Source organism: Phyllostomus hastatus, unplaced genomic scaffold (assembly GCF_019186645.2).
Source record: "Phyllostomus hastatus isolate PE091 unplaced genomic scaffold, TTU_PhHast_1.1 phas_contig_64, whole genome shotgun sequence".
Taxonomy (NCBI): domain Eukaryota; kingdom Metazoa; phylum Chordata; class Mammalia; order Chiroptera; family Phyllostomidae; genus Phyllostomus; species Phyllostomus hastatus.
Window position 1 is genome coordinate 8,100,358 of NW_025333928.1, and position 14,124 is coordinate 8,114,481.

The 14,124-nt window shown below is 45.1% G+C and overlaps 1 protein-coding gene across 2 annotated transcripts; it reads right to left on the reverse strand.

The window, feature by feature from the left end:
- Positions 1-8,173: 8,173 nt before the first annotated feature.
- Positions 8,174-9,530, reverse strand: LOC123825599 (apoptosis-associated speck-like protein containing a CARD). 2 transcript variants are annotated; one of them, XM_045849141.1, is made up of 3 exons: positions 9,186-9,530; positions 8,871-8,930; positions 8,174-8,509 (listed from the first exon to the last, which is right to left on the reverse strand). In XM_045849141.1, the coding sequence occupies exons 1-3, from the start codon at positions 9,460-9,462 to the stop codon at positions 8,250-8,252; spliced, it is 597 nt and encodes a 198-aa protein (XP_045705097.1). In that variant the 5' UTR covers positions 9,463-9,530; the 3' UTR covers positions 8,174-8,249. The 2 variants fall into 2 exon arrangements, with proteins under 2 accessions (XP_045705097.1, XP_045705098.1); XM_045849142.1 differs by lacking the exon at positions 8,871-8,930.
- Positions 9,531-14,124: the final 4,594 nt, after the last annotated feature.

The window sequence follows — 14,124 nt, forward strand, 5'->3', positions numbered from 1 at the left end:
TGCTGGCAGCTAGAAATCAGGCAACGTGCACAGAAGTTGGTAAGGGTGAGGGGCTTTGATTGGGGACCAACAGCCTGAGCTACCGACTTAGCCTTATTATGCCATTTCTCACTTTGGGCCATTCTGAAACTGACCTCCAAAACACGGTCCCCCTCCCAGGTTACCAAGTGCTCCTGACAAGTAAACAAACAGCTCCCAGAATTTATGTCTTTAAAGGGGTTATCTAGAAACTGTGCAAGAACACTTTCACCCAGATTATTGTAGTGTCAACCATAGTTGTTGGTGCCAATCCAAATGCCAACAGGAATCCCCAATTTGGGGTGTGGTGAAGAAGGAAACTTTAGAGCAAACAGTTCGAAGGTAATACAGCATGGCAGTAAAATCAGCACTGCTCTGGAACAGCTCAATAGTTCTACATTGCAGCTGCTGTGAAAACATCACAACCAAGAGGCTGCCCTCAGGTCCAGACTGCCCTGGAGCCAAGCCTCTCTTCAGGTAGGCAGCTCCACTATGGTCAGCAATGAATATGCTCTGGTGAAACACTTTCCATCTTTAGTCTTCCTGTTTCTGCTGCAGCCCAGTAATCACAGTCTACAGTCTTCAGGGACAGTGTACTCCCTGAGCTAGAGGGGAGCTGGCTTATATGGACACAAGTTCCCAACCCCTGTCCTTGATTGGTCAGAATAGAGCTGCTCTGATTGGTTAGAGCTGCACAGCTCTGATTGGATGGGGAAAGCCTCAGTGATATTGGTTGAACTAGAACTCCAGAAACTCCTTTATAAAGTCTGGTTCAGATGGCAGAAACACAGTGCAACATGCAGTCTGGCACAGAAGCTTCTGTGATGTATAGTCTGCAGTTTGTGTGAGAGGCCCCTGTCCAGAAATGGCTGCTAGGCTCTGCTTGTTTCTTTTCTTTTCTTCCTTCCTTCCTCTCTCTCTCTCTCTCTCTCTCTCTCTCTCTCTCTCTCTCTCTCTCTCTCCCCCTTCCTTCCTTCCTTCCTTCCTTCCTTCCTTCCTTCCTTCCTTCCTTCCTTCCTTCCTTCCTTCCTTCCTTTCCTTCTTTCCTTTTCCTTCTTTCTTTCTCTTTTTTGTTTTTTAAATATATTTTATTGATTATGCTATTATAGTTGTCCCAGTTTCCCCACCTTTGCCCCCCTCTGCCCAGTATCCCCATTCTCTCCAGAAATCTGCCCCTTTAATTCATGTCCATGGGTCATGCATATAATTTCTTTGGCTTCTTCATTTTCTATACTGTTCTTAACATCCCCCTGTCTATTTTGTACCTCCTAATTTATGCTTCTTAATCCCTGCACCTTTCCTCCCACTCTCTCTCTTTCCCCTCCTAGCTGAGAACCCTCCTAATGATCTCAATATCTATGATTCTGTTCCTGTTCTGGTTGTTTGCTTAGTTTGTTTTTTAGATTCAGATATTGGTAGTTATGAATTTGTTGCTATTTTAATATTCATAGTTTTTATCTTCTTTTTCTTAAATAAGTCCCTTTAATATTTCATGTAATAATGATTTGGTTATGATGAACTCAAGTTTTACCTTGTCTGGGAAGCACTTTGTCTGCTTTTCCATTCTAAATGGTAGCTTTGTTAGATAGAGTAATCTAGGTTGTAGGTCCTTGCTTTTCATCACTTTGAATACTTCTTGCCAGTCCTTTCTGACAGTCTTATGGGAACTCCTTTGTAGATAACTCTCTCCTTTTCTCTTGCTGCTTTTAAGATTCTCTCTTCATTTTTAACCTTTGGCATTTTAGTTATGATGTGTCTTGGTATGGTCCTCTTTGGGTCCAACTTGTTTGAGACTCTCTGTGCTCCCTGGACTTGTATGTCTATTTCCTTCACCAAATTAGGGAAGTTTTCTTTCATTATTTTTTCAGATAAATTTTCAGTTTTTTCCTCTTCCTCTTCTTCTTCTGGCATCCTGATGATTTGGGTGTTAGTACATTTGGAGATGTCCTGGAGGCTCCTTAGACTATCCTAATTTTTAAAAAATTCTTTTTTCTTCTTGTTCTGATTGAATGTTATTTTTCTTATGTTCCAAATCATTGATTTGATTTTTGGCTTTGGTAACTGTTGGTTCCCTGTAGATTTTTCTTTTTTTCACTTAATGTAACCTTCATTTCTGCCTGAGTCATTTATGCTGTACTCAATGAGTTCTTTGAGCACCCTGATAACCATGTTTTGAACTCTGTATCTGATAGGTTGGCTATCTCTGTTTCACTTAGTTCTTTTTCTGAAGTTTTGTTCTGTCCTTTTATTTGGGCCGTATTTCAAAATTGTCTCTTCAATTTTGCAGCCTCCCTGTGTTTGTTCCTGTGTATTAGTATAGCTTCTTTGACTCCCTGTCTTAGTAGTGTGGCCTATTGTAGAAAAGGCACCTGTAAATTGTGTGGGGCAGAGTCTTAGCTAATTGTCAAGGTGAGGCAACACATTTCACCACTTTGTGGCTCTGTCTGATGGGAGGTCTTGGAGAGGGGACAATGCCACTGCTTGGCTTCTGGAGGTTTGCTCAGGAGGAAGCTGTTTCCTGGCACTTGCCCTGATGCCAGTCACTTTACTTTTCCCCCCTATGCCACTGGTGCCCTTCTAGTTGTTACCCTGGTGCTGAATCCCAGAAGGGTAGTCCTAAGTCTGTGTAGGGCCCTTTAAGAGAAGTCTCCTGAAAACCCAGCAGTTTCTTCTACTGCCCCAAACACCATGGTTTTTATAGCCAGAAGTTATGGGGACTTATTCCCCTGTCTCTGGAACCCTAGGCTGTGTGGTCTGGCCTGGGGTTGGGATCCCTCACTCCTAAGATATCCCTCCCAATTTTTATCTACCACACATGGATGTGGGACCACCTGTCCTTCCCCCTGTTCACGTCACACAGTGTCTTTGTACCTCTCTGCTCGTCTCCACCTCTCCACCCCTCCTACTTGTCTGGATGATGTGGCTTCTTTAAGTCCTTAGCATTGGACTTTCATACAACTCGATTTTCTGATGGTTCTGGATAATACCTGTTTTGTGGTCTAGTTGTAATTTTTTCTGTAGTTGTGTGAGGAGACAAAGCATGTTTACCTACACTTCCATCTTGACTAGAATTCTTTTTTGTTTGTTTAATTTGAGCTCACATAGCCACCAGGAGCCCTTTTTAGTTCTCAGCATTCAAGAGCTCACAGTAACTTTTTTGGCATTAAATTTACTCCAACATATGCCTCTTCTAAATAATGATAGGCTGCTTTGGGACATTCAGTGGACACTAACTCTCTTAGAGGGGTATGCACAGTGCAACAGGGTGCCAAGAATGCAGGACAAATGTTCCTCTCCCCATCTCCTCCCCACCCTTCAAGGTCTACATATACCCTCTCAGCTCCCAACATCATCTTTAAGGCCTGTTGGTTTCCACTTTCTCAGAGGAGATGATGGAGCTGATACCCCTTGGTTTCTATGTTGTCATTGTTATCTGATGACAGCAACTTTCTTAGAAATGTGAACCTTCTGATAAGAGCAAATAGCTGATAATACATTGTTTCTTTTTTATTTTATTTTATTGATTATGGTATTAGAGTTGTCCCAGATTTTTCCCCACCACCCAGCACCGCCCACTCCTTCAGGTAATACACATACCATTGTTCATGTCCGCAGGTCATGTGTATAGGTTCTTTGGCTACTCTATTTCCCATACTGTACTTTACATCCCCCTGCCTATTCTGTAACTACCTGTTTGTACTTCCTAATGCCTCCACCTCTATACTCATTTTCCTCCATACCCCACTCCCACCTGGCAACCATGAAAATGCTCTCCATATTCATGATTCTGTGTCTGTTCTTGTTTGTTTAGCTTGTTTTTTTAGATTCAATTATTGATAGATATGTATATTGCCATTTTATTGTTCATAGTTTTTATCCTATTTTTCTTAACTAAGTCCCTTTAACACTTCATATAACAATGTGTTGGTGATGATGAACTCCTTTAGTGTTTTCTTATTGGGGAAACTCTTTATCTGCCCTTCCATTCTAAATAATAGCTCTGCTGGGAAGAGCAATCTTGGCTGTAGGTCCTTGATTTTCATGACTTTGAATATTCTTTGCCAATCCTTGCTAGCTTGCAAGGTTCCTTTTGAGAAATATGCTGGCAGCCTTATTGGAACTCTCCTGTGGGTAACTACTTTCTTTTCTCCTGTCACTTTTAAGATTTTCTCTTTATCTTTAGTCTTTGGCATTTTAATTATGATGTGTCTTGGAGTGGACCTCTTCTCATCCATTTTGTTTGGGACTCCCTGTGCTTCCTGGACTTGCATGTCTATTTCCCTCACCAAAATAGGGAAATTTTCTTTCATTATTTTTGCAAATAGATTTCCAATTTCTTGGTTTTTCTCTTCTCCTTCTGGCACCCCTGTGATGCGAATGTGTTGGAACTCTTGAAGTTCTCCCATAGGCTGCTTACACTATTCTCATTTGTTTGGATTCTTTTTTCTTCTTGCTTTTTAGTTCCTTATGTTCCAAATAATTGATTTGATTCCCAGCTTCATTCACTGTACTGTTGTTTCCCTATAAATTGTTCTTTATTTCAATTAGTATGTCCTTTGTTTCTGACAGGATCTTTTTTATGCTGTTGAAGTCCTCACTAATTTCCTTGAACATCCTTATAACCAGTGTTTTGAGTTCTGCATCTGATAAATTGCTTATTCCCCTTTTGTTTAGTTCTCTTCCTGGAATTTTGATCCATTCTTTCATTTGGGCCATGTTTCTTTGTCTCCTTGTTTTGGCAGCCTCCCTGTGTTTGTTTCTATGTATTAGGTATATCTACTATGACTCCCTGTGTTGCTAGCATGGCCTAATGTAGTAGGTGTCCTGTAGGGTCCAGGAGCATAGACTCCCCTATCACCCAGGCTGGGTCCTCAAGGTGTGCCTTTCATGTGGGCTGATATACCCAAGTTGAGCCTTGACTGCTGTTGGCACATCAATAGGAGGGACTTACCCAGGCCTGTCAGTTACAAGGACTGGCTGTGATCCCTGACCACCAACCTCCACCCTCTGTGGAGGATTAGCTGTGCAGGGTTGGGTTGATGATGCTCTGATGTGGTCTGTAGCTCTCCACTGGGTGCTCAGGCTCTGGAATTTCCCAGGTGGTGCAGGCTAAGGTCAGCCCCAACCTGTGTCTTGCCTAGGGCCAGCCTGCCTAAGTACTAAAGCAATCTGAGATGACTGGTACTTGTTCTCAGCTTGGAAATTCCCAGGTGAAGCCAAGCTATGAATCTATGCTGGTTGCTGTTACTGCCAGGCCTGGGGCTACTTCACTGTTCCTTATTTGATAGGATTTAGGAAATAGTGAAACATGATTCAAGGCCAGCCATTCATATGGAAAAGTCATTGCTAACAGTTTGAGTGGGTCTGTAATTTGGATGGGACAGAGTCTGAGGGGATCTCCAAGGCAGGGCAAACAGTGTTAGTCAGGCTGATGGAGTCTCAGATATGGCACTCACCTGCTGGCTCTGTGGCTCTGTGGGTAGAGAGCTCAGAAAAGTGACAATGGCCTCTGCCCACCTTTCTGTCAGGAGAATGCTGTCCCCCCAGCTCTTGCCTTGATGCCAAATACTTTAGTTTCTCCCAGTATGCCACTGGTGTCCTTTAAGCTGCTACCCCAGTGGTACTGGAGCTCAGAGGGAGTGCTTCTTTGTAAATTTGTGTGTGGGTTCTTTAAGGAGAACTGCTTGGGACTCCAGAAGTTTTTTCCACCAACACAATCCCTGTTGGTTTTTGCTGCCAGAAGTTATGGGGACTTATCTTCCTGGCACTGGAAGCCTGTGCTGGGGGCATAGTGTGAGGCAGGGACTCCTCACTCCTGAGATATTCTTCCTAAATATTTATCTACCACGCATGGGTGTGGGTCCATCCAACTCAGTCTCTATCTCTGGCCCCTCCTACCAGTGTGGTTGGGTGTGGTTTCTTTAATTCTATAGTTGTCAGACTTCCATTGAATTTGATTTCTGATGGTTCTGAATGATAGTTGTTCTATATTTTAGTTGTAATTTTGATGAGGTTGTGTGAGGAGGCAAGCTGTGTTTACCTATGCTGCCATCTTGACTGGAAGTATAGATTGTTTTCTTATTAATGAATTTACAGGGTAAACTCTTTTAGGGGATTTGCATTTTGAAAAAGTTAATTGAAGTCTAACTTCTCCAAGAAAGGGTCTGATTCTTGAACATTCCCAGGACTTGATGCAACTGAGACAGTCAGGAGACTGTGGAAACTGTTAGGCCCATCGGGTCCAGTCCTTCCTGGCCTTCAACTAATTATCCATGCCCAGTGTTGGGTCAATACATGGCTCTCCCACCACCTGTGAAAAGGGATAGCCAGGGGTCCCTTGGCCAGAAGGAATGTATATTGTTTTGGGAATGGATTATAACTACCTCCTTATTTCCTTCTTGCCCTGTGACTGCTTCTTGAACTTTTGCTTCTGCACATACACAGATGTAAGTAGCTCTGGGCCACATGCGGGTTTGTGCAACCTGGACCCATGCTGCCTTTGTCTGGTACCCCTTATAATGAGTCTCAGACTAGAGGAGGTAAAGTCTCTCTCACACCAACTCGCCGCTGTTCACCTGTAATATGAGTAATAAGCTGCATGTCCACATCTGCTAGTCCATCAGATGTTTTTTCGTGTTTTTTTTCAGAGTATCATGAACATTTAAGAAGCTCCCTGGTTTGGGTGTCCTGTGCTACACCCACTAATGTGTCATCAACCCAAGAGGACTAGGTAGGGAGAATATGTGGTCATTATAATGTGTGGACATGGTGAAGAAGGCTCTGATGATGGATTAAGGAATTTCACCAAGACCTTGGATGTTAGATCTAGATGATGTGGCTGTTTCTGTAACCCTGTAAAAAGTAATTGGGCTGGAATTTCAGGATCATGTGGTTGGGCTATAAGTTTTAGTAACTCCCCTCTTCCCCACTTTGAGGGTTCCTGAGACCTAGCAGGAGCTCAACCGGACACCAACCCTCACACATCTCTGGTAAGGACTTGAGAACACTTGTTTTTTTGCACTTAGCACAGTAAAGTCTTACTACTTAGATTTTATTTTCACCAAGCTTCTGACCCAGGCCTCTCAGCAACCTCAGAGCCATCCTGATTCTGCCACTTACTGTGTGACCAAGGGTCTGCTACAACTCTGGATCATTTCATTCATTTTGTAAATGTTTATTAAGTACCTACTGTGTGCCAGGTACCATTCTAGGTGCTTTCCTATCTTTTCCAGTATTTAAAAAATTTCCTGCCCTGGCTGGGTGGCTCAGTTGGTTGAAACATTGTCCCGTGCAGCAAAGGTTGTGGGTTCAATCTCCAGTCAGGGCACATACCTAGGTTGTGGGCTCAATCCCCAGTCTCGACATGTATGGGAGGCAACTAATCAATGTTTCTCTCTCACATCAATATTTCTCTCCCTCTTTCCTTTCCCCTGTCTCTAAAATCAATAAACAAATCATTGGGTGAGGATTAATAAACAAATAATAAAAATTAAAAATGTCCTATATAAAGAAAGGCACTTATAACTTATATGTGCATTTTAAAGAATAATTCAAAGGCAATATCCCTGTAACCACTACCTAGGGCAAGAAATGCACCCCAGAGCACACTTCACAACTGCTTCTTCTTTTCTAGGGCTATTAAACTATCCTGACATTTGTGATCATTTCTTTGTAGTTTCTCATCTATGAGTATACAGATTTCTCATCTATATATAGATTTCTAAACTATATACTGTGATTTTTGCCACACTTAGAACTTATACAAATGGAATTGGACTGTATTTATTCACCCTTGTTTCTTTTGTGCTACAATGCTTTCAAGGTTTATCCCTGTAATTGCACATGGTTATAACCATTCATTTTTGTTGTATAGCATTTCCACTGTTTGAAATACCACTAATTTATATATCCATTTAACTACTGATGAACACTGTTTTAAACTCTTGGCTCCTAGGACCAATGCTCCTCAATGGTAACTGAAGGAATGTTCACCACAGTGACTGAGGCAGGAAGGATGAAGTATTTGGGGAGCCTGCTGCCCAGGAAAGGCTTTGGAGTAGAATTTTCCTCGAGCCTCTGCAGCATTTAAATATGCAGCTTAGCTTCTGCATGTGATTCCAGGCTGGAAGTAGGAAAAACCCACACAAGTACACGCTGGCTTTCTATGTATTGTGTATTTAAAAAAATCAATTCATTCAGCACACCAACCCCTGTGACTTCCAGCTGCTGCCTCAGCTCTTTTTTTCCAGGTCGGCCACCAAGTAGGGTTGGGTGTTCTTTAGGGCCTCAAGGAGCAGGTCTTTGCAGGTCAGGTCCCAGGCTGGAGCAAAGCTGTAGAGCTTCCTCATCTTCCCTGGATTGGTGGACTCCGCCCGCACAGCCTGGTACTGCTCCTCTGCCAGGACCTTCCCATACAGAGCATCCAGCACCCCATCCACGTCTGTGACCCGTGCAATGAGGGCTGCCCGGTGCTGGTCCACAAAGTGCGGTCCTGGGGACAGGAGGGAGTAGATCAGATGAACTGGCACCCAGGGTGGGTGCTGGAGCCTGTCCCTGCGAGCACTCCTTTCTTCAGAGTTGCTCTGAGTGCACCCTAAGGGGGTGGAGCTCAAGGCAGGCAGCCCACCAGGACTCCAGATAGAGTGGGATGGGCATAACTTGGTGTCCCTTTCTCCTCAGCCAGGCTGGGCCCAAGGAGTTGTGTAGGTATGTGGGTGGGAAGGGTTGGCTCAGGCTTGCTCTCTCCTGGTTCTCTTGGGTTCGGGAGCAGACAGGCTGTGCAGGGGTGTGGTGTGGTGGGATGGGGCTGGTAGGGTGCCCAGAACAACCGAGTTTGGGTGTGAAGGCCTCACCTGATGACAGGGCTGAGATCGGGGTATGGGCCTTGGTATCAGCTGGCATGGCTGCAGAGCCTGTAATGGAATAAGTGGTTTTCTTCCCTTTCTTTTCTCCAGGGTCCTGGGGGGAGGTCAGGGGCCCTTTGGTCAGGAAGCCAGTCAGGACCAAGCGCGGGAAGCCTCCCTTCCCAGCAGGAGTTCTCATTAGAGGGTAGGAGGAACAGAAAGTGAAAGAGCCCAAGGGGAAATGTTCGGGCTGGAGGTTGGGTGTATGTGAGGGGATCTTGGGGGACGGAGGAGATTCTGGAGGGCGTGGCGGGGCTCGCTCACCTTCTTTGCGAGTGACGTCCTGCAGCCGCTCCGCGGTCTCCTGCATGCCCATGTCCCGCAGCACTTGGGCAGTGAGCTCCGCGCTGTAGGCTTCCAGGTAGCAGCTGACGAGCTTGTCGGTGAGGTCCATGGCGTCCATGGACTGCAGTGGCCCCCGCGGGATGCGCCTGTAGCCCTCGCGCAGGGGCACTGAAAGCAGCTTCAGCTTGAACTTCTTAAACTCGTCGGCGGTCAGGTTCTCCAGTGCCTCCAGGATGGCGTCCCGCATGCCCCCCATGGTTCCGGGGTCCCCCGTTGCCGCTCACCCCAGGTATCCGCCAACCAGGAAGTTCTGCTCTTGGGCGGGACCTGAGTCCTTTGGCTAAGGGATTAGGAGGAGGGGCCAGGAACCCATCCTCCAGCTGGTCCAGAAGATGGGACCCACAAGACCCAGCGGGGAGAGACTAATGGGTGGTGCCTGCGACTCCAGGCTTGCACTAGCTAGCACAGAGCAGGAACCCCATTCAGGGGTGTGCTAAGGCTCAGAATCTTGGAATTTTAGAGCCCTTAAATCTCCACCATTCCCTGAACCTTAGCATCGTCTCGCACATGTCATGTGATCTTATAATCAGAATCTCAACAGCCAGAACCTTGTAGCTTCCCCAATTCCACACACTGGGGAGAAATGAGGTGTAAAAGAAAATGGTGACAAATAGCTGTGTGTGCTTTGTGTCTCAGCCTCAGGTTCCTTACCTGTAAAGTGGGGATAACACTGGCTCATCCACTTAGTAAGTGTTTCAACATAACATGAGCTACCTAGAGGTTTCTGCAACCTTGCCAAATGCTTCCTGGGAGAGCCAGGATTTGGTCCCAGGAGAAGTTCTTGGGACGTGATGATAAGAGACACTTTCAATGGTTGAGAAAATTCTTGACTGGAGGGAAAGTCATGCATGGAGAGTCACTCTGGGCCCAGGGGGCTTGACCCAGAAGACCAGGTGGGAGGTACATAGTGGGGATTGGAGCCCAAGCTGTGCCCAGAATCCTTAACTTGCTTTTAACGTGGCTGGGAAGGCCCTTTGGGTCTGGCCCTGTGAATCACATGCCTTGTCTTGCACCACACCCTGCTCTCCCTCCATCTCTGAGTTCCAAGTATACTGGCCTCAGTTCCCCAGGTGTGCCAGGCTCCTTTGCTTCTTTAAGCCTTTGCACATACTGTTCCTGTAACCTGCAAATCTGTTCCCTCACTCTGCCTGACAAACTCTTGATACTTTAGGTCTCAAGTTAATGTCACTTCCTTGGGGAGACCAGGTTTAGAATCCCTCTCAGGGTAATTCCAAACACCTGCTACTTATTTGTAGCTACTGATAGCAATTGTGACAAAATTGTAACTAACTCTGCATTTATTTAGCACCAGCCTTCCCTGTCAGCTTGTAAATCATGCCTGTTCACATCATTGTTATATTCACAGCATCCAGAACAGTGCCCAGCCTACAGTAAGTGCTCAATAAACCTTTGTGAATGGGCCTTGTGGCTCGAGGATACCAGTAACTGGAAGTATGTTTTACATATTAGCTCTTCAAAGGGAGGCAGCTTCCAGGAGCTGAAGGATGGTGGACTTGAAGCTGTATAGTCCCTACTTTGTATCCTGGCTCTCCTTTCTGGGTGGGTTCTGGGAATCTCATTTTTCCTCATGTGGGGTGTAATGATCACCATTCCTTGCAGTGATGTAATCCTGACATACTCCACATGTATTTATTTATTTGTTTATTGGGCACCCATCCCCACCAGAATGTGAGTTTTGTGAGTGTAGGGACACTGTCTTGTTCATTGCTGAAGCCCCAGCATGAAGAGCCTGCACAGTGCACAGTAGATGCTCAGTGAAGATTTGCTGAATGAAGGAATGAACGGGGCTATGTTACCGGCAGCACGTTGTAGTTAAGAGCTTCCAGAGGATAGCAGGGCCCTGCTCCCATCCTTGTATGTGTTGCCCCACACAGGCTGGGTAGTACTATGTACCAGCATCCTCACCACAGGTCCAACAGCCAGTGTTTCCTGGCTCATGGCTGTATATTACTGTGCATCTCCACTGGTCTTCATCCTTTCAGAATCTCCAGGTCCTTTTGTGCACGGTAGCCAGAAGGCTACATCTTCCCAGCCCACACATTGGTCCTGTCCCTCCCCTGCTCGGAAACCTGCTATGACTCTCAGTGCCCCAGAATCAAATCAAGCTCCTCGGTTTGGCCTTCGGGCCTTTGCCAACCTCTTCAGCAGCACCTTGTCCAATGGTGGCCTCTGGACCTCTGCACATGTGGTACTTGCTCTCTGCTTGGCTTCGTTTTCTGCTTGCTCTGCTTTTTGGGTTTCTACCTGTGCTCCAGCATTCATCAAGAATCACTTTTTCTAGGACATGCAGCAAGATGGAGGTGCAGGTAGACCACTGTTCTTCCTCGCACAACCAAAAGAAGAAAAACAACAAATTTAAAAACAACAACAACAACAACCAGAACTGACAGAAAATCAAACTGTATGGAAGTCTGACAATGAAGGAGTTAAAGAAGAAACATTCGTCCAGACTGGTAGAAGGGGTGGAGCTGGGCAGTGGGACAAGAGGACTTGCAGTAGAACAGCGGCTGGAGGATAAGGACAGGCAAAGCAGTGGCTGGCAGACAGGGTGGTTCACATTCACATGTAGATAACCCAGGAGGAACAACTTGAGAGCAAGACAGACCACACGCCGAGGGTTCCAGCACAAGGAAATAAAGCCTCAAACCTCTGATTGAAAACACGTGTGGAGGTTGACGCAGCAGTGGGAGAAACTTCCAGCCTCATGGGAGAGTTCATTGGAGAGACCAACAGGGTCCTAGTACTTACACAAACCCACCCACCCAGGAATCAGCACCAGGAGGTCCCAATTTAATTGTGCAGAGCAGTGGAAGTGACTGAAAACCAGCAGAGTGGAACAAGCTGGATTATTCCCTCTCAGACCCCTCCCCCACATACAGTATCACAATGTAGTGATATGATTGCCTGCCTTGGTGAACACCTAAGGCTCCTCCCCTTACTATGTAACAGGTGCACCGAGACTCCCCCCCAAAAAATGGCCCAAATGAAAGAACAGATCAAAGCTCCAGAAAAAATACAACTAAGCGATGAAGAGATAGCTAACCTATCAGATACACAGTTGAAAACACTGGTAATCAGTATGCTCACAGAATTGGTTGAATATGGTTGCAAATTAGAGGAAAAAATAAAGGCCATGCTGAGTGAAATAAAGGAAAATACACAGGGAACCAACAGTGATGGGAAGAAAGCTGGGACTTGACTCAATGGTATGGACCAGAAGGAAGAAACATTTGACCAGAATGGAATAAAGAAACAAAAATTAAAAAAAAAAAATAAGGAGAAGCTTAGGAACCTCCAGGACATCTTTAAATGTTCCAACATCTGAATCACAGCTGTGCCAGAAGAAGAGTAAGAACAAGATATTTAAAACTTATTTGAACAAATAATGAAGGAGAACTTCCCTAATCTGCCAAAGGAAATAGACTTCCAGGAAGTTCAGGAAGCTCAGAGAGTTCCAAAGAAGTTGGACCCAAGGAGGAACACACCAAGGCACATCACAATTACATTAGCCAAGACAAAAGATAAAGGGAGAATCTTAAAAGCAGCAAGAGAAAAGGGGACAGTTTCCTGCAAAGGAGTGCCCATAAGGCTATCAGCTGATTTCTCAAAAGAAATCTTGCAGACAAGAAGGGGCTGGAAAGAAGTATTCAAAGTCATGAAAGCCAAGAACCTACATCCAAGATTACTCTATCCAGCAAAGCTATCATTTAGAATGGAAGGGCAGATAAAGTGCTTCCCAAATAAGGTCAAGTTAAAGGAGCTCATCATTACCAAGCCCTTATTATATGAAATGTTAAAGGGACTTATCTAAGAAAAAGAAGATAAAAAAATATGAACAGTAAAATGATAACAAGCTCACAGTTATTAACAACTGAAACAAACACAAAAACTCGGCAAACAAGTAGAACAGGAACAGAATCACAAGAAATGGACATCACAGAGGTTATCAGTGGGAGAGTGGGAGGGGGAGAGAGGGGGAAAGGTACAGAGAATAAATAGGATAAATGGGAGGTAGAAAATAGACAGGGGGAGGGTAAGAATACTATGGGAAATGTAGAAACCAAAGAACTTATATGTATGACCCATGGACATGAACTAAAGGGGGGAATGTGGGTGGGAGGGGGTTTGCAGAGTGGAGGGGAATAAAGGGAGAAGGGAAATGGGACAACTGTAATAGCATAATCAATAAAATACATTTAAAAAAAAGAATCTTTTTTTTCAGAGAAATAATAAACATTGGAGTCCCTCTTTAGGCTGTGATCCTTCATGTGCATTATTTCTAAGCCTTACAACAATCACTATGAAATACGGAATAGTAGCCCATTTCACAAACGAGAAGACTGAGTGAAGCTCAGGTTAAAGGACTTAACCAAGTCCATGTAGCTGAGGGGATCACATAGCTTGTCTAACTTCTGAGTCTGTCCTCTGTCCACTCTTCCCTGTTGACTCTTCTGTCCTCTCTGTGCAAAATGACGTATTGCTTGTCCAGGTCCACAGGATGCCCCTACTGTGCCTCTACTGCAGTGTTTATCCCACGGTGTGCCCACTCCCTCTACTGTCCCCACCAGACTGAGCTCCTTGAGGCCCCTTTCTGGTCCACAGCACCCACCACAGGGCTTGGCACAGACTCAGTCCTGACAAGCCTTTATGCAACTGCAAAAGAATCCTAGAATCTAGAGTCATAAAAACCTGCTCTTTTTACATCTGGTAGAATCTTAAAAGCTTTGTGTGTTTGAGCCATGCAATTTAAAAGTTGCCCAGGCTTTATTCCAGAAGTAGCTTGTTGATGTAGTGTGTAAGTTAGCATGGTCTTTCGTCAGCTTCCAGTACGGCGTAC